The sequence below is a fragment of the Macaca fascicularis genome, chromosome 3 (assembly GCF_037993035.2).
Source record: "Macaca fascicularis isolate 582-1 chromosome 3, T2T-MFA8v1.1".
NCBI lineage: Eukaryota > Metazoa > Chordata > Mammalia > Primates > Cercopithecidae > Macaca > Macaca fascicularis.
Window position 1 is genome coordinate 153,976,351 of NC_088377.1, and position 22,702 is coordinate 153,999,052.

General features: G+C 36.9%; 1 protein-coding gene across 6 annotated transcripts in view; it reads left to right on the top strand.

The window, feature by feature from the left end:
* Positions 1-18,773, top strand: part of IFRD1 (interferon related developmental regulator 1) — a 53,071-nt gene extending 34,298 nt beyond the window's left edge. For 4 of the 6 annotated variants that reach the window (XM_045388554.2, XM_045388553.2, XM_065542474.1 and 1 more), the window contains 8 exons: positions 1,219-1,376; positions 4,169-4,219; positions 4,324-4,502; positions 4,593-4,701; positions 10,547-10,681; positions 14,728-14,856; positions 15,372-15,467; positions 18,010-18,773. In XM_045388554.2, the coding sequence (XP_045244489.1) occupies positions 1,219-1,376; positions 4,169-4,219; positions 4,324-4,502; positions 4,593-4,701; positions 10,547-10,681; positions 14,728-14,856; positions 15,372-15,467; positions 18,010-18,099 (947 nt within the window). In that variant the 3' untranslated portion in view covers positions 18,100-18,773. The remainder of the gene's footprint in view (positions 1-1,218; positions 1,377-4,168; positions 4,220-4,323; positions 4,503-4,592; positions 4,702-10,546; positions 10,682-14,727; positions 14,857-15,371; positions 15,468-18,009) is intronic. The other 2 variants (XR_012432801.1, XM_045388555.2) reach the window with 2 other exon arrangements.
* Positions 18,774-22,702: the final 3,929 nt, after the last annotated feature.

Below are 22,702 nucleotides of genomic sequence, written 5' to 3' on the forward strand. Positions count from 1 at the left end.
CTGGCACTTTGGGAGATGGAGGTGGGAGGGTCGCCGGAAGCCAGGAGTTGGAGACCACCTGGGCAACAAAGCAATACTTGGTTTCTATTATAACAAACAAAACAAAACAAGATTTGGTGTCTGCCAACTTAGCCAAGTAAGAACATTATGAAAATAATTATCTTCCACTATCATTGTTTTATTAGCAAAATATTCTAGCACCAAAAATGTAGAAATGCACTTTTAAAAAATTGAATTAACTAAGCTTTATATTCTTATTTTTCTCATTTTACCTGAGAGTAAAAAATTTTGTTGTAAGTGAAACCTTTGATCAAATTCACCTCTCCCATTGAATAGAATAAAGAAAGGCCTAGGAAAACTGAGATGGATCTAAGCTTATATATCTTGTTATTGGTATAGTTGATAGCAGACCCAACTTTTTAAAGATAACACAATGGCTCTATTAAAGGTGTTTTACATTCAAACTGTATGCTATAATGGTTGTTGGACTAGATGACCTTTAAAAATTCCATTTTAGCTTGCATATTTTTTACGTTTTTAATTTATCAGGTAATAGTTTAAGTTTAGTATTTGCCCCACACCTCACCTGTGGTATATACAGTTCTCAAGAGTTAATTTATATTTACCTTTATATAAATGTATTTTTTGCACCACTGCATTCCAGCTTGGGTGATAGTGAGACCCTGTCTCAAAAAAAAAAAAAGTTAATAAATGTATTTTTAATGGTCTTAAAGAATTATTTTTAATCCCATATTTATTTAAAAAAATGTTGGTGGAGAAACCCTGAAGGTTTACCTGATGGACTGTGTACATCTGAAATGCTTAGGAGATTAATTCAAGGGCAATTTGAGCACTGTTCATATGAGTACATTAAGGAGTTTGAAGACAGAAATTGGCTTGAAACACATTTAGTTGAACTGTTAAAATACTCCCTTAAGATAGATATTAATCTCCATTTTACAGATGAGGAACTCTAGAGAATAAGAGTAATTAATCGATGATCATTTGGCTACCTAGTAGAATCTAGGATTTGACTGAGGTCTGTCTGTCTTTATAGTTTGAGCTCTTTAGCCTAAGTGTGTAACTTGCATCAAAGCCTGGAGCATGGGGTTTCAAAAATGGTAAATGCTATTTTGTCATTGATCAAATTTGGGAAATTACTGTCTTAGTGAGTCTACTGAAAAGACTATTGTGATTGCATCTTGGCTGCTTTTATAGGTAAGAGTGATGAGCAACGCGCAGCTGCAGCATTAGCATCTGTTCTTTGTATTCAGCTGGGCCCTGGCATTGAAAGTGAAGAGATTTTGAAAACTCTTGGACCAATCCTAAAGAAAATCATTTGTGATGGGTCGGCTAGTATCCAGGCTAGGCAAACTGTAAGTATAAGATATTTACATTTATAGATCTGTCTATTCATGATACCCAGACATGGTGCGCCTGTAGTACCATACCAGCTACTCAGGAGGCTGAGGCAAGAGAGACGATCTTGTAAGTCCAGGAGTTTGAGGCAGCAGTGAGCTATGATCATGCCACTGAACTGTAGCCTAGGAGACAAAGCCAGACACTGTATCTTAAAAAAAAAAAATAATTAATTCTATATTTATGGATTTGGGTAGACATAGGAAACTCTGAAATTCTGACTTGTGAAATAGTCTTCCAATTTTGGGGTTTGAGAAAGCTTTCATTCTCTAATTGTTGGATGTTTACCTCTTGTAACACTTGACTTTAGATTTTGGGTTTTGGGGGTTTTATGTTTTGTTTTTGGTGTGGCAGTAAGTGATACAAATGATCATATGGACATGTTTTACTTTGTCCACATGACCACATCTGATGTGGTCTTAGTGGATTTGGAAAAATAACATGTGATCCTAAACTTTTTTTAAACAAGTGAATCAGTTTAAGCGTGAAACATTGTAATACTTTTAATATTGATTATCCGAATCAGTTTCCTTATTAGTATTACTTAAGTGACATTAATCTTTGTCTAAGTAGCTTGGTAAAAATGTATTTCTTCTTCTTATCATCACCACCCAATGCAAATTGGCTGGAACCCCAGGCCTCCATTGCAGCTTCACCCACCTCTAGGTTCTCTCCATATGGCAGCCAGGGTAGCTAGGTGACAGACTCAGACAAAGCATGTCAGTTTTGCATCTAGTTCCTTGGCTTACCAGGCATATGGAAGCTGGGAATAGTCTAGTTGTTTGCCCTGGAGGCAAAGAAATTGGAGTTTGGCAACTTCATAGTAATCTCCGTTTCCTCCAGTAGTTAGTAATACTGAAATATTTAATTAGCTTTTGCTACTTAACTTTTTCTTTTCTCCTTTTTGGGGGAATATATGCAACTTTTAAATCATGTGGAACTATGGGTATAATTTCGTACTAGAATGACAGAAGACACTCTGCTGGGTAGATTTTTGGAGCAGTCACTTAATTTTGATTGTATGTGAGTTTTTTGTTCATTTAAAGGCATTTTCTTTTTCATACTTCCGAGTTGCTGTGAATTTTTAAAAAACCTTAGTCTCCCTGTTTAGCAGATGGAATCCATATTAAATTGAGGCAGTCCTAGGGTTTTTTTTTTTTTTTTTGACAGAGTCTCACTCTCCTACCCAGGTTGGAGTGCAGTAGCACAATCATGGCTCACTGCAGCCTCCACCTGCTGGGCTCAGGTTATCCTCCTGCCTCAGCCTCCTGAGCAGCTGGGACTATAGGCGTGTGCCACCTTGTCTGGCTCACTTTTAATTTTTTGTAGAGATGGGTCTTGCTGTATTGCCCAGGTTGGCCTTGAGCTCCTGGGCTCGAGTGATCCTCCTGCCTTGGTCTCTCAAAAGTGTTGAGATTATAGGTGTGAGCCACCGCACCCAGCCAGTTCTAGTTTTTAATTGGCTGTTTTTCTTAGAGTCATCAAAAGGAACCATGTAGCCTTGCTTCTGCTGCTTACTTAGCAGAAGGGATTATGGATTGAAAATTTCCTTTAATGCTTCGGCTACTTTTAAATTTTAACAGTGTTCAGTTTTCACCAGGATGATATAATGAAAATAAAATAGTGACACCAAGCAGATTAATATCACAGATATCCTCATAGTACCGGAACAGAACTGACTAAAACCTGGGCCTGATGCCAGTAGTGACTTTAAAGACTTAAAGCTTTAATAATACTTAGAACAATATGAGGGAATTTTAGTAACAAAATGTAGAATAATAAAATCTCAGATAACAAATTCTGTTTTTATACGGATTAATTTGTTAAAACAAATTTTCTGAGAATTGAAGGCTTCTGTTTATGTTGCAGGTAGATGGCTTGTGTAAGTGTTGTGTTCTAAGTGTTTTATTCGATAAGCTTTACCTTTCTAATCATATAGTGTACTCACTTTTGTTTAGCCCTTCCCCTCTGCAAACAAAAGGCAATTATGTGATTCCCAGCCTCTTTTCAGCATAATCCAGAATAAGTGAAATTTGAATTAATGGGATTAATTAATTAGGTGGGAAGTTTGAAGACAGTTATTTACGTTTTATGAAATTTCTGCTCCTGTGTGCTTATTTCTTGGAAGCTGATTTCTTTTAGAAGTTTTCATAGTAGAGTCTTCATAAGAACAAAAGAATATAGATAGTTTTAACAGCTAAAAAACCGGTGGAATTGTAATGTGTTTTAAAGGCTTTTTAATAGAGAGGGCAGGCTTCTTTATCTCATATGTCTAAGCTTTCTATCTTTGAATTACAGTTGAAGTTTGAAATGATCCAGTAAGCACCTGTAAAGCATACAGAAAGGAAACGAGGGGATAGTTCACCCTTTCAGAATGCTTTACTGACATAGACTCATAAAAATAATTCGATAATTTAAATCATAGATTATGGAGCTGCAATTGTTTTAGAAATTATGTAATTCTTCTGCATGCTTTTGATTTTATGGATCAATAAAAGAAGACCGAAGAAGAACAGAATCACTTTGTTAAAGTCATGCTGTGAGTTTGGTAGCAGAGCTTGAACTAAAATGCACTTCCTTTGATCTTAGTTCAGTATTCTTTCTCTCCTCACCTCTTTTATATACAGTGCTTGGGACCTAATATATCATGTTGCTGAGAACATTTTCACATTGAATTATAAAAGCAGGAAGATGTAGAATTAATAAGAAATAAAATCATTAATGTCTATATATATATATTTTTTTTTAGTGTGCAACTTGCTTTGGTGTTTGCTGTTTTATTGCCACAGATGACATTACTGTAAGTAAAAAACCTTTGATTCTATTATCTGTGATTATTTCTAATTTATCTGTGGTTATTTCTAATTTAAGGTGGTTATCTTACTTCATATTATTATGCATTAGGAACTATACTCAACTCTGGAATGTTTTGAAAATATCTTCACTAAGTCCTATCTCAAAGAGAAAGACACTACTGTTATTTGCAGCACCCCTAATACAGTGCTTCATATCAGCTCGCTTCTTGCATGGACACTACTGCTGACCATATGCCCAATCAATGAAGTGAAGAAAAAGCTTGAGATGTATGTATTTTTAGTTTCATGTTTTATAAAAGCAACATTTAGTGGACATAATTGGTTGTATTCACATAGTAATGACTAACTGTTTTTTAGGCATTTCCATAAACTTCCAAGCCTCCTCTCTTGTGATGATGTAAACATGAGAATAGCTGCTGGTGAATCTTTGGCACTTCTGTTTGAATTGGCCAGAGGAATAGAGAGTGTAAGTATCTAACTGGCAGAGGAGAAAGCTTGTGTCACAAGGCCCATTGTTCCATCATTACCTTGCAGTTGAGAATTGGACAATAACTTTGGAACATGGCCAGCTTGAGAACTCAGTGATTTATTTCCCTGCTTCTTGGCAGTGGTGGTATAATACTTTAGAGAGCGGAAACCAGTAGGGGTTGGTAGAGCAATGTTTGACTGTGGTTTGTTATACTTAATTTTTGCTGTCTGTAGAACTGCAGTTTAGGGATGCTCATGGAGAGAGTTTTTTCTAGTGTAAACTGTATGAAACTGCTTGGATTTCTCAGATACCCGATATATCAAGCTAATGAAGGCACGTGATACTTCATAATTAATATCAAACAAATGAATAAAATATTAAGTCATCATAGGTTTGGGATGAGATGGGTTCAGTAACTTCTCTAAGCCAAAGATGGAAATAAACACTGCTCATTAGACGGGACATGTGCTTTGCAGTTACCCATTCACTTGTTCACTCACGGATGTTAGTTACCATGGGTTGGCTCTCGATGGGATTTGAGTTTGTGATAGTTTGATCAGCCGACCCAGTTTGCTTTGTACTTGTTTTTGGTTTAGTGCTTACCATCTTATGTTCCAGGAAATCCTTTAATTTGGGCAAACTGGGTCATTTGGTAGCCCTAGTTTGTCATCTCTATTTTAAGGATTGCTAAGATAAAGGAATGCCTCAAATCTTACCATTGGAAGGGAGAATTTATTCTTTTTTCTTTTTTCTTTTTTTTTTTTTCTTTTTTTTTTTTGAGACGGAGTCTCGCTCTGTCACCCAGGCTGGAGTGCAGTGGCCGGATCTCAGCTCACTGCAAGCTCCGCCTCCCGGGTTCACGCCATTCTCTGGCCTCAGCCTCCCGAGTAGCTGGGACTACAGGCTCCCGCCACCTCGCCCGGCTAGTTTTTTGTATTTCTTAATAGAGACGGGGTTTCACCGTGTTAGCCAGGATGGTCTCGATCTCCTGACCTCGTGATCCGCCCGTCTCGGCCTCCCAAAGTACTGGGATTACAGGCTTGAGCCACCGCGCCCGGCCAATTTATTCTTAAGATATGTGATTCAGATACTGTGGTGATATTTAGAAATGAGGAGCAGGTTTGACTGCCTTCACACTGAATCTGTGAAGGATCCAATAAGAAAACTAAACATATGGGAAATGGGTAACTAAATAGTAGATATTATTGCCAACCTTGAATTACTTACTAGCTGCTTTTTAATTTAAGGAGAAAGAGTATATTTTCAGAATGAAACTTTTCTGCATTTAAAGAAGTTATTTAACAGTGAACAGTCCCAAACAGGATTAATACAGTTCTGCCGTGTATAGTCATTCACATTCCATTCTAGGCCTGTATGAAGAACGTTTACAGTCTTAAAATTTTTGTGTGTGAAGTGACTTTCTCCTCCCCTACACTCCTTTTGTTTGAGGGATTACAGTAGGTAGGAATGGAAAGTAAGTTAATGTTGTCAGTAGCTAATAATTCTCCTTATGTGAGAAATTGGACTCAAATTTAGCAATTAATTTAATTTTACTGAGCTAGTTAATACCTTCTTAACCTCAAGGCATGGAAACCAGATGTCCCAATTTTTACACTTACGTTCCTCTACTGGCCAGAAATGGCAGTTTCTTTTCGTTTTTTTCCTTGGAAATGCATTTTTAAAATGAAGTCATAATGCAGTTTTAATTATACGTGTTGAATTTAAGTTTGTATAAACATTGTATGTATAGACACATACATATATATATACACACACACATATTTTTTCTCTAACTTAATAAATTACACAAGATAACCAGGAGAACTCATCCAGACATACTTCATTTGACTTGAATTTTTGTCCAAGGGCAAAAATGAACTGGGTTACAAAATAGAACCTAGTGTTTTTATTTGCCTTTTTTTTTTTTTTTTTTTAAATAAGCTTTTTATATGTGGGTGCTGGTTGGGGGATAGTTATAGGGTGTTCAAAAATGAAATCTAGGGTGTTAGTGAAAAACATGGACAGATTTGAAATAGGGTTCATACAGCAAATGAGTTTTGAATTATTCAAGTCCTTTTGCTGACTTACTTTCTGATGTTATTAACTTTGAAATCTAGTGATGTGATGAATTCTGCCTGAGAGACTTAGAAAAAAACTTTCGAAGAGCTAACTTTTAGGTTGGATTTTAATGAATGAGTTAGTTAAATAAAAATAATAAACTGTTCAAAGTTGAAATTAGTAATTATTACTCCTTTGTGAGAGTTCTAGGTTAATGGATGTTTGCCATATAACCAATTAGATAATAGTAGACTCTGGAGCTGTTCTGCCTACCTTCAGATCTCTTTCTCTCTTACTAGTTGGGTAATATTGGGCAACTTCTCTATGCCTCAGTGTCCTTATCATTAAATGGAGAAATTATTAGTCACAACCACATAGAGTTGTTGAGAACACATGATAGGTACAGTGTAAGTGGTAGCTGTTACTTGGAATGTTGGTTGAATTGAGTATTGCGTTTGGCAGTAGTTTGCTAGTGGCCTTTTAGGAACTCTAGAGTAACTTAATATAAGAGAGACATTATTTGGTGGGCAGAATTAAGATCTTGGGAGCCATTGCTGGTGCAATCCCAACTTGGGAAAATTTAACAAAATCTAGTTAGACCTTTTCCAAGTCTCACCCATTCCATTCCCCAGCTGAGCGGACAGGGGAAGTGCTATATCATAGAGAGAAAAAAAGATAGTAAAAGACCAAATATACTCCTGGGAAGTAAAATCTGAAATCACCTAGATTTTATACTTTGGAAGCAGCAACTTAGCATTCTTCTTGTTTTTTTTCCCTTGTTTGTATAATAACTGACCCTGTGTAAAAATATCTCCATACCTTGACAAAGATATTCTGCCTTGGTGAGTAGGAATTGAAATAAATAAGTCTTTTTAAAGACAGGGTCTCTCTGTGTTGTCCAGGCCGGAGTGCAGTGGCAGGATCATACCTCACTGCAGCCTCAGACTTCTGGCCTCAAGCAATCCTCCCTCCTCCTTCCAAAGTGTTCGGATTATAGATATAGAGCCACGGTCTGGCCTCAAGTTTTATTTTAATATTAGGCTTTTGTATGATTTTTATTTCTTAATACTTAGCTATCCAAGACCCAGCTTATTTTGTTTATAATGAGTGTTCCAGTGACTTCTGTATAGAAATAATAGTTTGGGGAATGGTTAGTTTTTGTGACCTTAAGCATCTCACCCTGTCTGCCTAAACTTTTCCAGAAATTTTCTTTGGTTTCATTTCATCCTAATTCCATTCAGCTTTTGAAACCATTTAATTGGTAACTTATTTTGCTTTGAAATAATTATCTTCAGCTGACCAGTTTGTTGTATTTATATTGTGTTAGATTCAAACAGGCTATTTATAACAGTAAGATCTATAACGTAATGGATGTTTATCTCCTGTGTTTTATATATTTCTAATAGTTCCTTATGATAAACCTATGAGATGTGGGTGGTGATAACTGTTACATAAGAGGAGCCTGAGACAGATTGCTAATATAGTTCTGTCAGGTTGTGTAGATCTACGCGGCGGATGCTTGTGATTCAAACCTAGATGTTCGGACTGCAAAACCTGTGTCTTACGTATAATATTAAACTGCCTCATATAGTTGTGATTGCTACACAAATTTTTAAAAAAATGTGAGTTCTATGTGCCTCCAAATCTAGAATATTGATGTAATAGTTAATGCTTCAGAATTTATTGGGGAATTTATTTTTATGTCTTTTTAATGCTTACAACCATTGTTGGAGAGGGTGGATATTATCTTTTTTTCAGATGATAAGATAGATTTATAATTTATAAAACTTGGTGTGGAGAGTAGTAGATTTGAGATTCTAATCTAGGATTTTTGACCCTGTTGTGTAGTAATGACTGCTATTTTCTTTTTATTATTGATAAGAGTATATTAAGATAATTTATTTATTTCTCTGGGAGCTCATTTTTTATTTGCCCCAGAGTGGTACAGCTCTATTATATAATTATCCTAAACTCCAATTAATAGGCCTTTGAAAGCTGTTTATGGCCTGTTCTTAGTTACATGTTACATTTTATTTCCTTCCTTCCTTTTTTTTTCTTTTTAATGCCCAAGTACTCTCTAGAGCCTTTTTTCTAAAATACTTAGCATTTAATTTTTCAAGTTTTAATAGGATGTTGAACTTGGTGATTCACAAACTAAACTTTATTGGGTTTTATCCATTGCTAAGATTATATTACGGTGGAGTTTTTCAGCCGCAGCATGCACTATTGATATTTTGGGCTGGATTATATTTTGTTGTTGTAGGGTTGGGGGCTGTCTTGTGCATTGAAAGATATTTTGCAGCATCCTTGGCCTCTCCCCACTAGGTGCCGATAGCACCCCCCTCTCCTAGTTGTGACAACCAAAAATGTCTCAGACGTAGTCAAATGTCCAGTGGGAAGTAAGAACATCCCCAGTTGATAATCACTGGCAGTGATTCTCACTTCTTAGAACAAATTAAAATAATGTATAGAATTTTCTTAAATTTTGATTTATTCTATACAAATTAAAAAACCCTTTACATATACAGCTATACACACATATATATATTTAGAATACTGTAAAAGAACAAGTAGCCAATAAAATGAGTAGGAGACTGCTAGTCCCTGAAATGTACTTGTTTTTTATAAATAAAATTATTCCCATCTTTTTATGATGCAAGTTGATTCTTTGGAATTTAAACACAGTTTGGTCTATTTTAATACCTACTTTGCATCTTATTAGTGAGTATTGTCTCTAACTTAGATACAGGAGGTAGATTGGAACATTAGAGGAAAACATTTGTTGGAATAGTTAAGAATATGTAATTGGAAATACGACAAGAAGATATTTATGTACTTAAAAGCTAGAATATCTGTCACATTAATTTCGAGCTTATTTTTCACCAGTGTAATAATCCTTTTCATTTTAGACATTAAAAGAAACCAAGAAGGTCCAGAAGAGCTGTTATTTTAATTGAATAAGTTAAATGATTCTTAACCTCTAATGCAATAAATGTTAAACATGTATGAATAAACTAGAACTGGAGATTGCCCATCTCCTGGGTTCTTAGTAAGAAGTATCTGTTCTAGTTTTGATCAGCTAAATAAGTTTGACTCATTTTTTAGATTTTAGTGTGGTTGTAAAATGGAGTTAGGGAATAAAAACACCACAAATAAAAGAGACTTCTTAAATGCATAGCCACGTTAACTATGACAAGGAAGCCCGTAATCTGCTTAAGGTCACAGCAAATTTCAATACATTTTGCAGCTGTGCCCCAGAAAGGGATTAAAACTTGTTCTTGCCTTAAATAATTTAATCACCTGAATTATGTGCTTTATTGCTTATTTGAAGTATGGCAGTAAATTAGAAAGTAGGTGCTTTAAAAGCACTACTAGTAGCTTTATGCCTTTGGGATAAGAATAATTGGAATTCTGTGAATGTTTGGTTTGGAGATTGGGAAGCCAAGGGTGGAAGCTATATTGGTATATCTGTCTCTCACTGAATTTCGAAATCCCAGTAATGTCTCATATATGGTTGGAACACAAGAAGTATTTGTTGGATGCATGAACTTGGAAGGGAAATGTTAATTGTTTTGCTGCAGTACATCATCTCGTAGTCAGCATTTCTGGGTTCGATTATTTCATGAAAATATGTGTTTATGTGTGCCTAGTCCCTAAACACCATGAAGATTTACATTGCCCTATGCAACTGGGTATTTTCCAAAGGTAGACTGTTCTTTGTTAGCTCTATATGAGGTCAGAAAAGAAAAACAATAAAGGAAACAAAATTGCTTTTCTTGACCAGGACTTTTTTTATGAAGACATGGAGTCCTTGACGCAAGTGCTTAGGGCCTTGGCAACAGATGGAAATAAACATCGGGCCAAAGTGGACAAGAGAAAACAGCGGTCAGTTTTCAGAGATGTCCTGAGGGCAGTGGAGGTAGGCTTCTTAAATGCTGTAATAGCTTCTCGTTTTGAATTGGATTGTGTCAGGCTACTAAACTTGACAATTGGGCCATTTTGTTGATTGAATTTCACCTTTGAAAATAATATCTCATTTTACAGCCTAGCAGGTGTTTAACAATATAAGTGAAGACTTTTGTTCTTTTCAAAGGAAAATTAATGCTGATGTATAAAGATACTTTATTTTAGTTTTTTTTTCTTTTAAATCAAAAGACTCATAGTGATAGAAATGTATTTGACCTTGGTGTATTTGTCATTTAAACAGTGGTGCTTAGCATATACATTCTTAGTGTACAGTGTTTTTTGTGAATTTAGTAAGTTATTGCCTACCCCTTAGACTCCAACCCAGCTTCATTGTCTTTTACTTGTTTATTTATTTATTTATTTGAGATGGAGTCTTGCTCTGTTGCCCAGGCTAGAGTGCAGTGGCACGATCTCGGCTCACTGCAACCTCCACCTCCCGGGTTCAAGTAATTCTTTGCCTCAGCCTTCTGAGTAGCTGGGATTACAGGTGCCCACCACCACACCCGACTAATTTTTTGTATTTTTAGTAGACACGGGGTTTCACCATTTTGGCCAGGCTGGTCTTGAACTCCTGACCTCGTGATCCACCCGCTTCAGCCTTCCTAAGTGCTGGGATTACAGGTGTGAGCCACCGTGCCAGAGCTCTTCATGATCTTTCTAGGAAAGCTGGAGGCTAAAAACTGAAATAACAAAACCCAGCATTTTAACAAGGCCACTTAAAATCATTATCTGATGCTTGAATTTCTTCTATAATTCTCAAACCTGTTTCAATCTATGTGGCAAATAAATTGGTTTAGAATGCATGGCTAAAATGAACTATAGGACAAAAGATAGTCTCACTGGAGAAAACTGAAAACTTTAATAATTGTTTTTGGTAACCCAGGTAAATATTTTTTGGATTTAAAGGGTGTGTTTCTTAAGATTATTGCTATCTGATAATAGCAGTTATTTTAAGAATATCTTCAAAATGTCATTCAACTTGATGTGTGTATGAAAATTTAAAATGAGAATTTAAACTGGAGATAGTGAGACCCCACACCAGATCCAGTTTTAATATGTTCCAGGGAATTCTTATATGTATCCTACTTTCTTAATTTTAATCTATTTTTAAAAAAGTAAAATCTAGGATACAAATTAGATCCTTTGGCATTTAAATACTTTGGTTAATGCTGACTTATCACATTATAGTAGTATTTTGTATTTACTCTGGATATTATAGTCTAAAAAACAACCTAACTAGAGCAAGTATCCATATTAAGAATTAAAATTAGTCTTATAATTAGTGTGGCAGTATCTCTAAAGTAAGCCATTTTCTTTAAGTAACTATAAACTATTCCTGTATTTAGATTTGTTTTTGAGATACTATAGTCTTCAAAAATATGATGACATGTCCTAGATTTTCTGGATGGACCTGATTTCAAGTTTTCTGCCCTGATGCGTCACCTTTGAGTAGTAGATTGTAAGGGTCTCTACTGGCCGTCAGACTGGGCCAGCCATAGCACTCAGTACTGATTATTCAGAGGAAGACACAAGTGACATTTCAGCCTACACCAGTATTAACAGCCCGTTGTTGCGTATTCCTCAGACACTATTAAATAGAAGCCATTCCTATGCCATAGTGATCTACCTGCCCACCTTCTTTTCTTCATCTCAGGATCTCCCTTGTCCCTCCAGCCTCTGCTTCAATGCACCTGCCTGAGAAAGTCCTGTCCTCAGGACCTTGCTAAGGGTTGTTTCTCTTTTTCTTTTCACTGGAACCTAACTTTTTCTGGAGTACCCAGCTTCTCAGATGGGTCTTTTGAATGAAGGTTGCTCAACTGCCACAAAGGAGATATAAACATCTTAGGTGTCGTAGTGGCTGCCACACCATTTCTTTTCATTTAAAACCTTTCTTGAGGCTCATGCATTCCTCAAATCAGTGAGCACTTAATATTTTAGGTGTTTTGCCATAGTTTTCTTACTTCATTTCATTATACCTCTTAAGCAATAGAATCGTCTCCTTTTAAAGGAGAAATGGGGACCAAAGGAATAGAGAATAGTTAAGTAGCAGAGCTGAAATTTGAACCCACTGTTCTGTGCTCTTTGAGCATGGCCCAATCCTGTATACAGATAGGTCAAGTGAGAGAGTAACCAGTTTCACTTAGGTCTGTCGATTAGGTCCTTGGTGACCTTTATAAGAGCAGCTTCAGTGGACTGATGAGGGAAAAGCCAGATTGAAGTGGATTGAAAAGTGAGGAGTGATTAAGTGAAGATGGTATGCCTTGACTATTTTAAAAACCTTGGCTGTAATGGGAAGGGGAAGAGAGTTGATAGTTGGAATGTAGTGGCGGATTGTGGGAAGGTTTGTTGTTTTGTTTTGTTCTAGACAATAGAGACAATTTATGGAGAAGGAACCAGTGGAGAAAGGAGCATCTGAAAATGTAGTCTGTTTCTTAGTATCCATGAGGCATTGGTGCCAGGATCCCCCTCAGATACCAAAATTTGAGTATTCAAGTCCCTGATATAAAATGGCATAGTATTTGCATATAACCTATGCACGTATACTTTAAATCATCTGTAGATTACTTATACTTAATACAATGTAGGTGCTATGTAAATAGTTGTTATACTTTATTGTTTAGGGAATAGTGAAAAGAAAGAATAGTCTGTACGTGTTCAGTGTAGTTGCAATTTTTTTCTGAATATTTTCAATCCATGGTTGGCTGAATCCATGATGCAGAACCAACCAGATATGGAAGATTGACTATATATGTAAAAGATTGGGATTAACCTTGAATTGTGGAGGGACAGAAGTCTATCTGTTACCACCGGGAGAGACGATAATAGGTAAGGATGCTGATGACTTTATAGAGGGTTGGTGGGAAATAGTTCTTTCCTGGTGCCTTAATGTTTTCTGAAATAAACAAGGTTAAAATAAGATAACTCTGCTGTTATTTATTTTTGAGCTGCTGTTACGCACCAGATGGTCACTGTGTTTGCCTCACATGCGTGTCCTCTTTTACACCTGTAATAACCCTCATGCAGTGTAGGTAAAGATGGCCCCATTTTACGGGCAAAGGAACAGACTCAACAAGGTTAAGTTACTTGATGAAATCACAAGCCCGCAAATTTGCCTGTCTGTGTTGTCTAGAGTTGACGGTCTTTTCTATTACATTATATACTTTGTCTGCTGAGTGAGAAGGGGCTGAGGTAGATGTCTGGAAGGCAGGTGGAGTGGTTTTGTCCTTCAAGTTCCGTCTCCTTTCTCCTCTCCCTGTGGCAGTCAGCTTCTTCCTTCTTGGTTGCTCTGACATATTCATGATTTACCGAAGAATTAAGTAACCAGTTTTCTTCTTAACAAGTTCTACCACTATTCCAGCTGACTTTTCTTTATCCATCTAACTTTTATTTCCGTGTCATTTGGGCTGCACTCCCGTGGTTATACCTTTGAAATGGTCTTCTGACAGAATTGTTCCATTACTAAATCTTAGATTCTAGTGTTACCTCTTATTTTCTTATAAACCTAGCCTGAAACCTCTTGGAGCCCTCTGGTTGCTGGACCTTTCCTTTTTGCTTGGTCAGTTAACCCTATTTACCCTCACTTTCTTCCCTGGATCCCTGCTGCTCATTTCACCACCCCCTGTTTGTGGTGCCATTGTGTTTTCCTGACTGTTTGCAACTTTCTTCCCTCTCCCATCCTAGGCCATTAAAAACACCTGACCTTTTCTTAAGTTTGTTGAGACATGTTGAAATTTAAAGATGTTCTCAACAATGTGGTTTTGTGCCTTAATAGTTATTGAAACTCAGTTGAGCCTTCAAGCTTATCAAAACTAGACCAATTCTGTACCCTTACATACAGGATAGCAATAGTTTGTCTACATCTCAGGTATGACAGTATCAGTTTAAGCCATATTGTTAATTTATCTCAGCATGTATATGACTGTTTAGAAATTGTGTTTACATAAGATCCCTTTGGGCCATTTTAGTGCCTGTGGTAATTTTGGTTCTTCCATTGGTTAGGAACGGGATTTTCCAACAGAAACCATTAAATTTGGTCCTGAACGCATGTATATTGATTGCTGGGTAAAAAAACACACCTATGACACCTTTAAGGAGGTTCTTGGATCAGGGATGCAGTACCACTTACAGGTAAGTATCATCCTTTCTACGTATTTGCTTTTAAAGTAGGGAGCAGTCTTGAATGTAGCTTTTAAAGTAGGGAGCAGTCTTGAATGTAGCTTTTAAAGTAGGGAGCAGTCTTGAATGTAGCTTTTAAAGTAGGGAGCAGTCTTGAATGTAGCTCACTTAATGGGCTTTTGAAATGAATTAGGTATCCAGAGTGCTTCCACGTGTTAGAAAACAGTAAACTTATTTTTGAAAGTAGACTTGAATAAATCTGAAGCTGTTCCTTTTTTTTTCCTCTTTGTATTGTTGAAGTTGGGTGGACTGTTACCGATGTCAGTATGAAAGCAAATAGCTTGACATAGCTTTCTCAGATTCAAGGCATTGAAAACAATTTGCTCTCATATTGAGAAACAGAAAATAAGTGATCTAAGTTTATATCTGTAGGTTCCACATAACTTCTGTTAATCAGTCACTCTATCTGGTGAAAAAGAGCTATAATGTTTAATACTGAGCTGTACCACCTTTTTCTTTCACATAAGTCAAATGAATTCCTTCGAAATGTATTTGAACTTGGACCCCCAGTGATGCTTGATGCTGCAACACTTAAAACGATGAAAATTTCTCGTTTTGAAAGGGTAGGTTTTGTTTTTATTTTTAATAAAACTAAATGCGCCAAAACTTTGATTCTGTCTGGTTTCACCAAGTTAGCTGTGTCTACCTATACTTGGGAGTTTCAGTTTTTCATGATGTTTCATATAGAACAGCTGTACTAAAGATATAGAAAGCATGTAGAGTGGGGGGGCATATATATATACACACACACACACGCGTATATATATATATACACACACATAATACACTTGGATATGTACACACACACATATATATATGTCAGCCTGGGTGACAGGAGTGAGACCTTGTCTCAAAAGGAAAATGGAGAAAATAATATTGCAGCTTGTTTGCCTGTGAGGTATATTTCTTTCATTTTATGAAACATATTTTGACAACACATTAAAATGTAATATGTACGTATATATTTTACATATAATCCTATCTTAATATAGGAATGATGTTCATATTTTGTTTCTTTTTATTCTATGGAGTTTTTATGTTTAAGAATAAGGATTTACATAGTCCTTTTGTATCAGATAATAGCCTACTAAGTGAAGTACCAGACTCATTTTACAAATGAGGAAACTTAAGAGGGTTTGTAGCATTACATAGTAATTAGTATGTTGTTTTTTTGTTTTGTTTTGTTCTGTTTTTTTGAGACAGAATCTTGCTTTGTCGTAATCTCAGCTCACTGCAACCTCTGCCTCCTATGTTCAAGCGATTCTCCTGCCTCAGCCTCCTGAATAGCTGGGATTACAGGTGTGCACTACCACACCCAGCTAATTTTTGTATTTTTAGTAGAGATGGGATTTTGCCATGTTGGCCAGGCTAGTCTCGAACTCCTGACCTCAGGTGATCCACCCACCTTGGCCTCCCAAAGTGCTGGGATTACAGGCATGAGCCACCATGACGAGCCTACATTTCAGAAATCCTTAATTTATGTATGTTATTTTGTGTTGAGATGAAATTCACGTAACAGACTATTTTAAAGTATACAGTTCAGTGGTACTTACTACATTCATGATGTTGTGCAACTCTAGTTCCAAAACATTATCACCTCAAAAGAAAACCCTCTCTTCATTCCCTTCTGCTACCCGCCGCCACTGGCAACCACTAATCTGCTCTCTGTCTCTGTGGATTTACTTTTTCTGGAGATTTCATATAAATGGAATTGTATAGCATGCAACCTTTTGTGTCTGACGTTTTTCATTTATCATAATGCTTTGGAAGTTCATGTTGTAGCATGAATCAGCTTTATTCTTTTTTGTGGCAGAATAATATTCCATTGTATGGCTATATATCACATTTTGTTTATCCATTGTAACAGTTGATGGACATTTGGGCTGTTTGCATCTTTTGGCCATTGTGAATAGTGTTGCTCTGAACATTCACATACAAAATTTTTTTTTGAAAGGCTCTTTGCAATTTTGGGAGGTATTACCTAGGAGTAGAATTGTGCTGGGTCAGATGATAGTTTTACATTTAACTTTCTCAGAAACCACCAAACTCTTTTCCATAGCTGCTGCACCAGTTTACATTCCCATCAGCAGTGTAGAAAGGTTCCAGTTTCTCCATATCCTCACTAATAATTATTTTAATTATAGCCATTCTGGTGGGTATGAAGTGTTTAATTACATTTTATAGAACATAGTTGTTTCTTGTATGGCATTTTAAGTTTTGTAAGAAACATTAATATTTTTACATACTTTTCTCTTTTGAATAATTTTTTTTGAAGAAATCCCCTGCATAACGTATTGCCAGATTACCTTCCAAAGTTACTCTAATATTGGAGACAATATTTAAATTGTCTCTAGCAATGAATGAAGGCATGTAGTTGTTACACAGAGATTTGACACCTTCAAGTTTTATAATTTAAAAAATTTAATTGGTATTAAAATGGCACCTCATCACTTTTTTCCTTGTTGTTTTAATTGACAGCCAAGTAGGACTGTTTTCCACATTAGTCACGATTTGTCTTGGATCATGGATGAAACTAAATGTTGATGTCCTTTTTTCACTGTTGTTTTTTGAAATTGTCTTACTTTCTTGGTGTTTTGCAAGTTGATTAGTGCTTTTCTGAATATGGAATAGCCATTAACTCTTTTTTTTTTTTTTTTGAGACGGACTCTAGTTCTGTCGCCCAGGCTGGAGTGCAGTGGTGTGATCTCGGCTCACTGCCACCTTTGCCTCCCGGGTTCAAACGATTCTCCTGCCTCAGTTTCCCGAGTAGCTGGGACTACAGGCATGTGCCACCACGCCCGGCTAATTTGTTGTATTTTTAGTAGAAATGGGGATTCATCATGTTAGCCAGGATGGTCTTGATCTCCTGACCTCGTGATCCACCCACCTTGGCCTCCCAGAGTGGTGGGATTACAGATGTGAGCCACCTCACCTGGCCCCCATTAACTCTTTGTTTTTCTCCTTCATTCTTTGTGTGTATTTTATAAACATTTAAAGGTTTATAGGTTCAAATTAGTTCATTTCTTTGTGACTTTTACCCTTTTTCAGTTTTTTAAGAGTATCTTAAGTCTTACTGATGCATGTTTTTCCTTTTCTTCATTTCAGCATTTATATAACTCTGCAGCCTTCAAAGCTCGAACCAAAGCTAGAAGCAAATGTCGAGATAAGAGAGCAGATGTTGGAGAATTCTTCTAGATTTTCAGAACTTGAAGACTATTTTCTAATTTCTATTTTTTTTCTATTTCAATGTATTTAAACTCTAGAGACGGTTTTTATCTTGGATTAACTTAGATAACTTTTATAGTAGGAGTTATATTGCTTATAATTTAATGTACAGTATTGAAACTGGTGAGTTCTGATTATTAAATATTCTCTGTAAATCAGTAAACATGTATAAAGTGTTTGTAATGTCATAATTGGTCATAATTTATTTACGAAGACAGCAAAAAACTTTGATTTCATGATGGGGAAAACTATTAGCCAAAGTTTAATTTCTTACACTGTGGTTGTCAAAAATACTGATTTGCTATAATGATATATACATACAAGATATTTAACTTAATATCTTAGACAAGAGTTCTGGATACAATTTTGGGATCTAGTTCCCTGGAAAAGCTGCTGTATTTTTAATTTTTAATGGAATGTAGCTTTTAAAATCCTGTCACTGGCATCAACAAAAGGAATTATGCCATGAGACCTTACAGTTGTACTTAAAAGCCATTCAGTTCAGCTATTGGGAGTTCACGATGAATTAGCATATGCCAGAAAGGTTGCTAACCTTAACATCTGAGAGCAGTAACACTGATTTTATCTGCTGTATGAGACTTTGTGCATTTCACTTTGAAATAAAGATTTTTTTCACACCGAAAGTGCGTCTCTTCTAATAGAAGAAACATTATTTATGGCTTTGAGGTACAGAGTCCAAAATGACTAGGCCAGGTGGGCAGGGAGACAAAACTTTATGTATATATTTGCAAACATTAAAGTAGATGAAAAGAATGTAACAATACATAATTGGGATTAAGGTTTCTGACTTTCGAGAATATTGCTGCTTGGCAACATGCAGTGGCTCATGCCTGTCATCAGCACTCGGAGGCTGAGGTGGGAGGATGGCATGAGCCCAGTTTGAGACCAGCCTGGGCAACAGCGAGACCCTGTCTCTACCAGAAATTTAAAAAAAATGAGTGTGGTGGTGTGTGCCTGTACTCTTTATCTACTTGGGTGCTGAGGCAAGAGGGTAACTTGAGCCCAGGAGGTCAAAGCTGCAGTGAGCCGCGATTATGCCACTGCGCTCCAGCCCAGGTGACAAGAGTGAGGCCTTGTCTCAAAAGCACAACAGTAAAAAGAATATTGCTGCTTGTTTGCCCATGAGGTATATTTCTTTCATTTTGTGAAAAGCGTTTTGACAGCACATTCACATTTAATAAACTTTAGATTAAAATACATAGTGCAAGCAACGTGCCATTTCAAATCCATAGACTTGTTTCTTTGATATTCTTGGTGTAGGTCACAGTGAGGAATAGGGAAGCATATACACTGTAGGGAGAAGTATCAAAATCATTTAAGGTCTTTTTTCCAAACTAGTGTGCCTCTCCAACATCCAACAACTCTTGGAAGTCTGGTGCTCCCTCTAGGTGAAAATCATTTGCTGTCGTATGGAGTCACTGTTGCTGAGTTCCATCCCCCAGTTACAGTACAGTGGAAAACAGGTTTAGAATCTAGAACTTGTTTGTATGTTGTCACTTGGTTATATTCCAAGTAGGTTAGAACCATGGAAAAGAGATGGCAAACGGTATAGTTTCTTCTAAATATTCAATTGCATATATGTATGTATATGTAATTATAAATAAAAATGAATTTTTATTGAACTGTTACATGAACATAGGTTTTTGTTGGTTTTTGAGACAGAGCCTCGCTCTGTTGCCTAGGCTGGAGTGCGGTAGCACAATCTTTGCTCACTGTAACCTCTGCCTCCTGAGTTGCTGGGATTACAGGTGTATTCCCCCACACCTGGCTAATTTATATTTTTAGTCGTGATGGGGTTTCACCATCTTGGCCAGGCTGGTCTCAAACTCCTGATCTCAAGTGATCCACCTGTCTTGGTCTCCCAAAGTGTTGGGATTACAGGCATGAGCCACTGTACCCAGCCTGAACATAGTTTAATGGTACTTCAAGGCTAATACGGAAAGCCCCTTGCTCCATCCTTTCCCATTCCTCAGTCCCATCCTGGGAGATACTCAGCCTTCAGTTTTTTCTGACTCGGTTTTTTCAGCCTTCAGTTTTTGGTTTTAGTTTTCTAAATAATATGATTATACAGCCATTTATTTTTTAGGCATTTGTCAACTTACTATTAAGACAGGTGAAAATTTCTTTTATCCTTTCACATCCTTCTAATATTTTGATTAGATCATGTACTTGTTTGCATAACTGTGATCATACTTGTATGTTCACTCATGAACTAGTTTAATGTGCCTACATTTTCATTCTCATACAACATTTTGTCTTGGAGTTAATTGTCTTATTTTTTGGCTTTTTATGCATATCATTGATTCTTCGCAAACAGTCCCAAATAAATTTGTTACAACTTTTCTTGATTCTGTACTTGTTTCAATCTAGACTAATTTCTCTCATCCAGTTGTACAGCAGTTTTCCGGAGACAGCACTATCGTGAGGATTTGTTTTTCTTTCTCTTGAATTGGATCCCTCATTTTCTGGATCCCGTGTCTTAATTTACTTCTTTGTTAACATGGAACACTTCTTTCAGTAGTTACTTGGGAATGAGTGCGTGAGAGATCAGTCAGTTATTTAGTGACTTCATATTTCTGAAAGATGGTTTGCATGGTATAAGAAATTCTAGGTGGAAAAGCAAATTTGGAATTTTTGAAAATTTTGACAAGTGTAATCAAATTTAGAATTTTGAAGGCATTGTTCTATTCTAATTTGCAAAATCTTGAGACATCTGATGCAGTTTTTATTTTTGTTTCTTTGTTTTCTCAGAATCTCTTTGTTTCTCGTGTTCTAAAATTGCATGATACTGTTCTTTGATGGGTTTGGCAACCTGGAAAATATTAAGTTCTTGATCTCTCCCCTTCCTCATTTTCTTTGTTCTGGAACACTATGACATAGTGGAGCTCCCAAATTGAATCTTGGGCTGTATTTTTTTTTTTTTTTTTTTTCTGTCTGGGATATTTCTCTAAGACAATTTTCCAATTTGTACTGCATTTTATTTTTGTCTAGCATTAAATTACTTGTCTCTGTGTAGCTCCACGCTTCACTCTTGCCTCTAAATCCTAGGCCTCCCTGAATTCTGCAGAGTCAGTCCCACTGCCACTCATCAGTGATAGCCCTGCTAAGGCAGATACCACTCTTCTTACCATGTTCAATACATTTGTTGAGCTCTTCTGTATTGTTTCTTCCTATTTTAATTTTTCTGGTTTGTAATTTGTACTCCTGCTTTTTTACTGGGCTTTTGGGAGGAAGAAGGTATAGAGTGTTCATTTGCATGTTGAGTTTATATGCAGGTGACTTTATGAAACTTGTAACTGCTAGACAAGGATGGCTGGGTGTTCAGTGTGTAAGAATGCTTGTGTTAGGCCGGGCGTGGTGGCTCAAGCCTGTAATCCCAGCACTTTGGGAGGCCGAGACAGGCGGATCACGAGGTCAGGAGATTGAGACCATCCTGGCTAACACCGTGAAACCCCGTCTCTACTAAAAATACAAAAAACTAGCTGGGCGAGGTGGCGGGCACCTGTAGTCCCAGCTACTCCGGAGGCTGAGGCAGGAGAATGGCCTAAACCCGGGAGGCGGAGCTTGCAGTGAGCTGAGATCCGGCCACTGCACTCCAGCCCGGGCTACAGAGCAAGACTCCGTCTCAAAAAAAAAAAAAAAAAAAAAAAAAAATGCTTGTGTTTTTTTGAAAGTAGAAAAATGCTGTGTGATAAGACTAGTTGTTCATTGCTTGATTCTTGATTAATTTTGTCTACTTTCGTTATTTTGAGGCTCAAGCATTTTGAAGTATTCATTGTCTGTGACTCCTCTTTGATGGGTACTAAATTTCCTGGAAGTGAATTTAGATACCTGAGATGTAATATATGAAAGAAAAAGCAAATGCTTGAGAATGTCCCTAGATTAGACACTTCATGTGAGAATATTTCTTTTTGTGAACCAAAACTTTTTTTTTGAGATGAAGTTTCGTTCTTGTTGCCCAGGCTGGAGTCCAATGGTATAATCTCCTGCCTCAGCCTCCTGAGTACCTGGGATTACAGGCAAGTGCCACCAAACCCAGCTAATTTTGTATTTTTAGTAGAGACAGGGTTTCTCCATGTTGGTCAGGCTGGTCTCTAACTCCCGACCTCAGGTAATCTGCCTGTCTCAGCCTCCCAAAGTTCTGGGATTACAGGCGTGAGTCACCGTGCTTGGCCCCAAAACTCTTCTTAAAGGTGGCCTTGCAGGTACATTATAGTTAAAATGAAGTAGGTTGTCTTGCTTTGTTCTTAAGTGGCTCTCCAGAAGTCTAACTGGTCTAGAGACAGTCTTATCCCCCTCACTGGTGTATAGTTGAATTCAAACTTGAATGCGAGGTTTGGGTTTACATCTCATCTCTGCCACTTACAATCAGTGTATCCCTCAACAGTTAAATTCCTTAGTCTCCATGTTCTTCCCCCTTCAGGGGAGGTTAATATTCCACAAAGTTAGAAGATTACAGGAGAGAGGAAAAGTAGTAAATGCCCCAACATGAGGTGGTTACTTCTGTTGTATCTTCGAAGGATAGATGGCTTAAGGCAGATCAGGTAGTTGG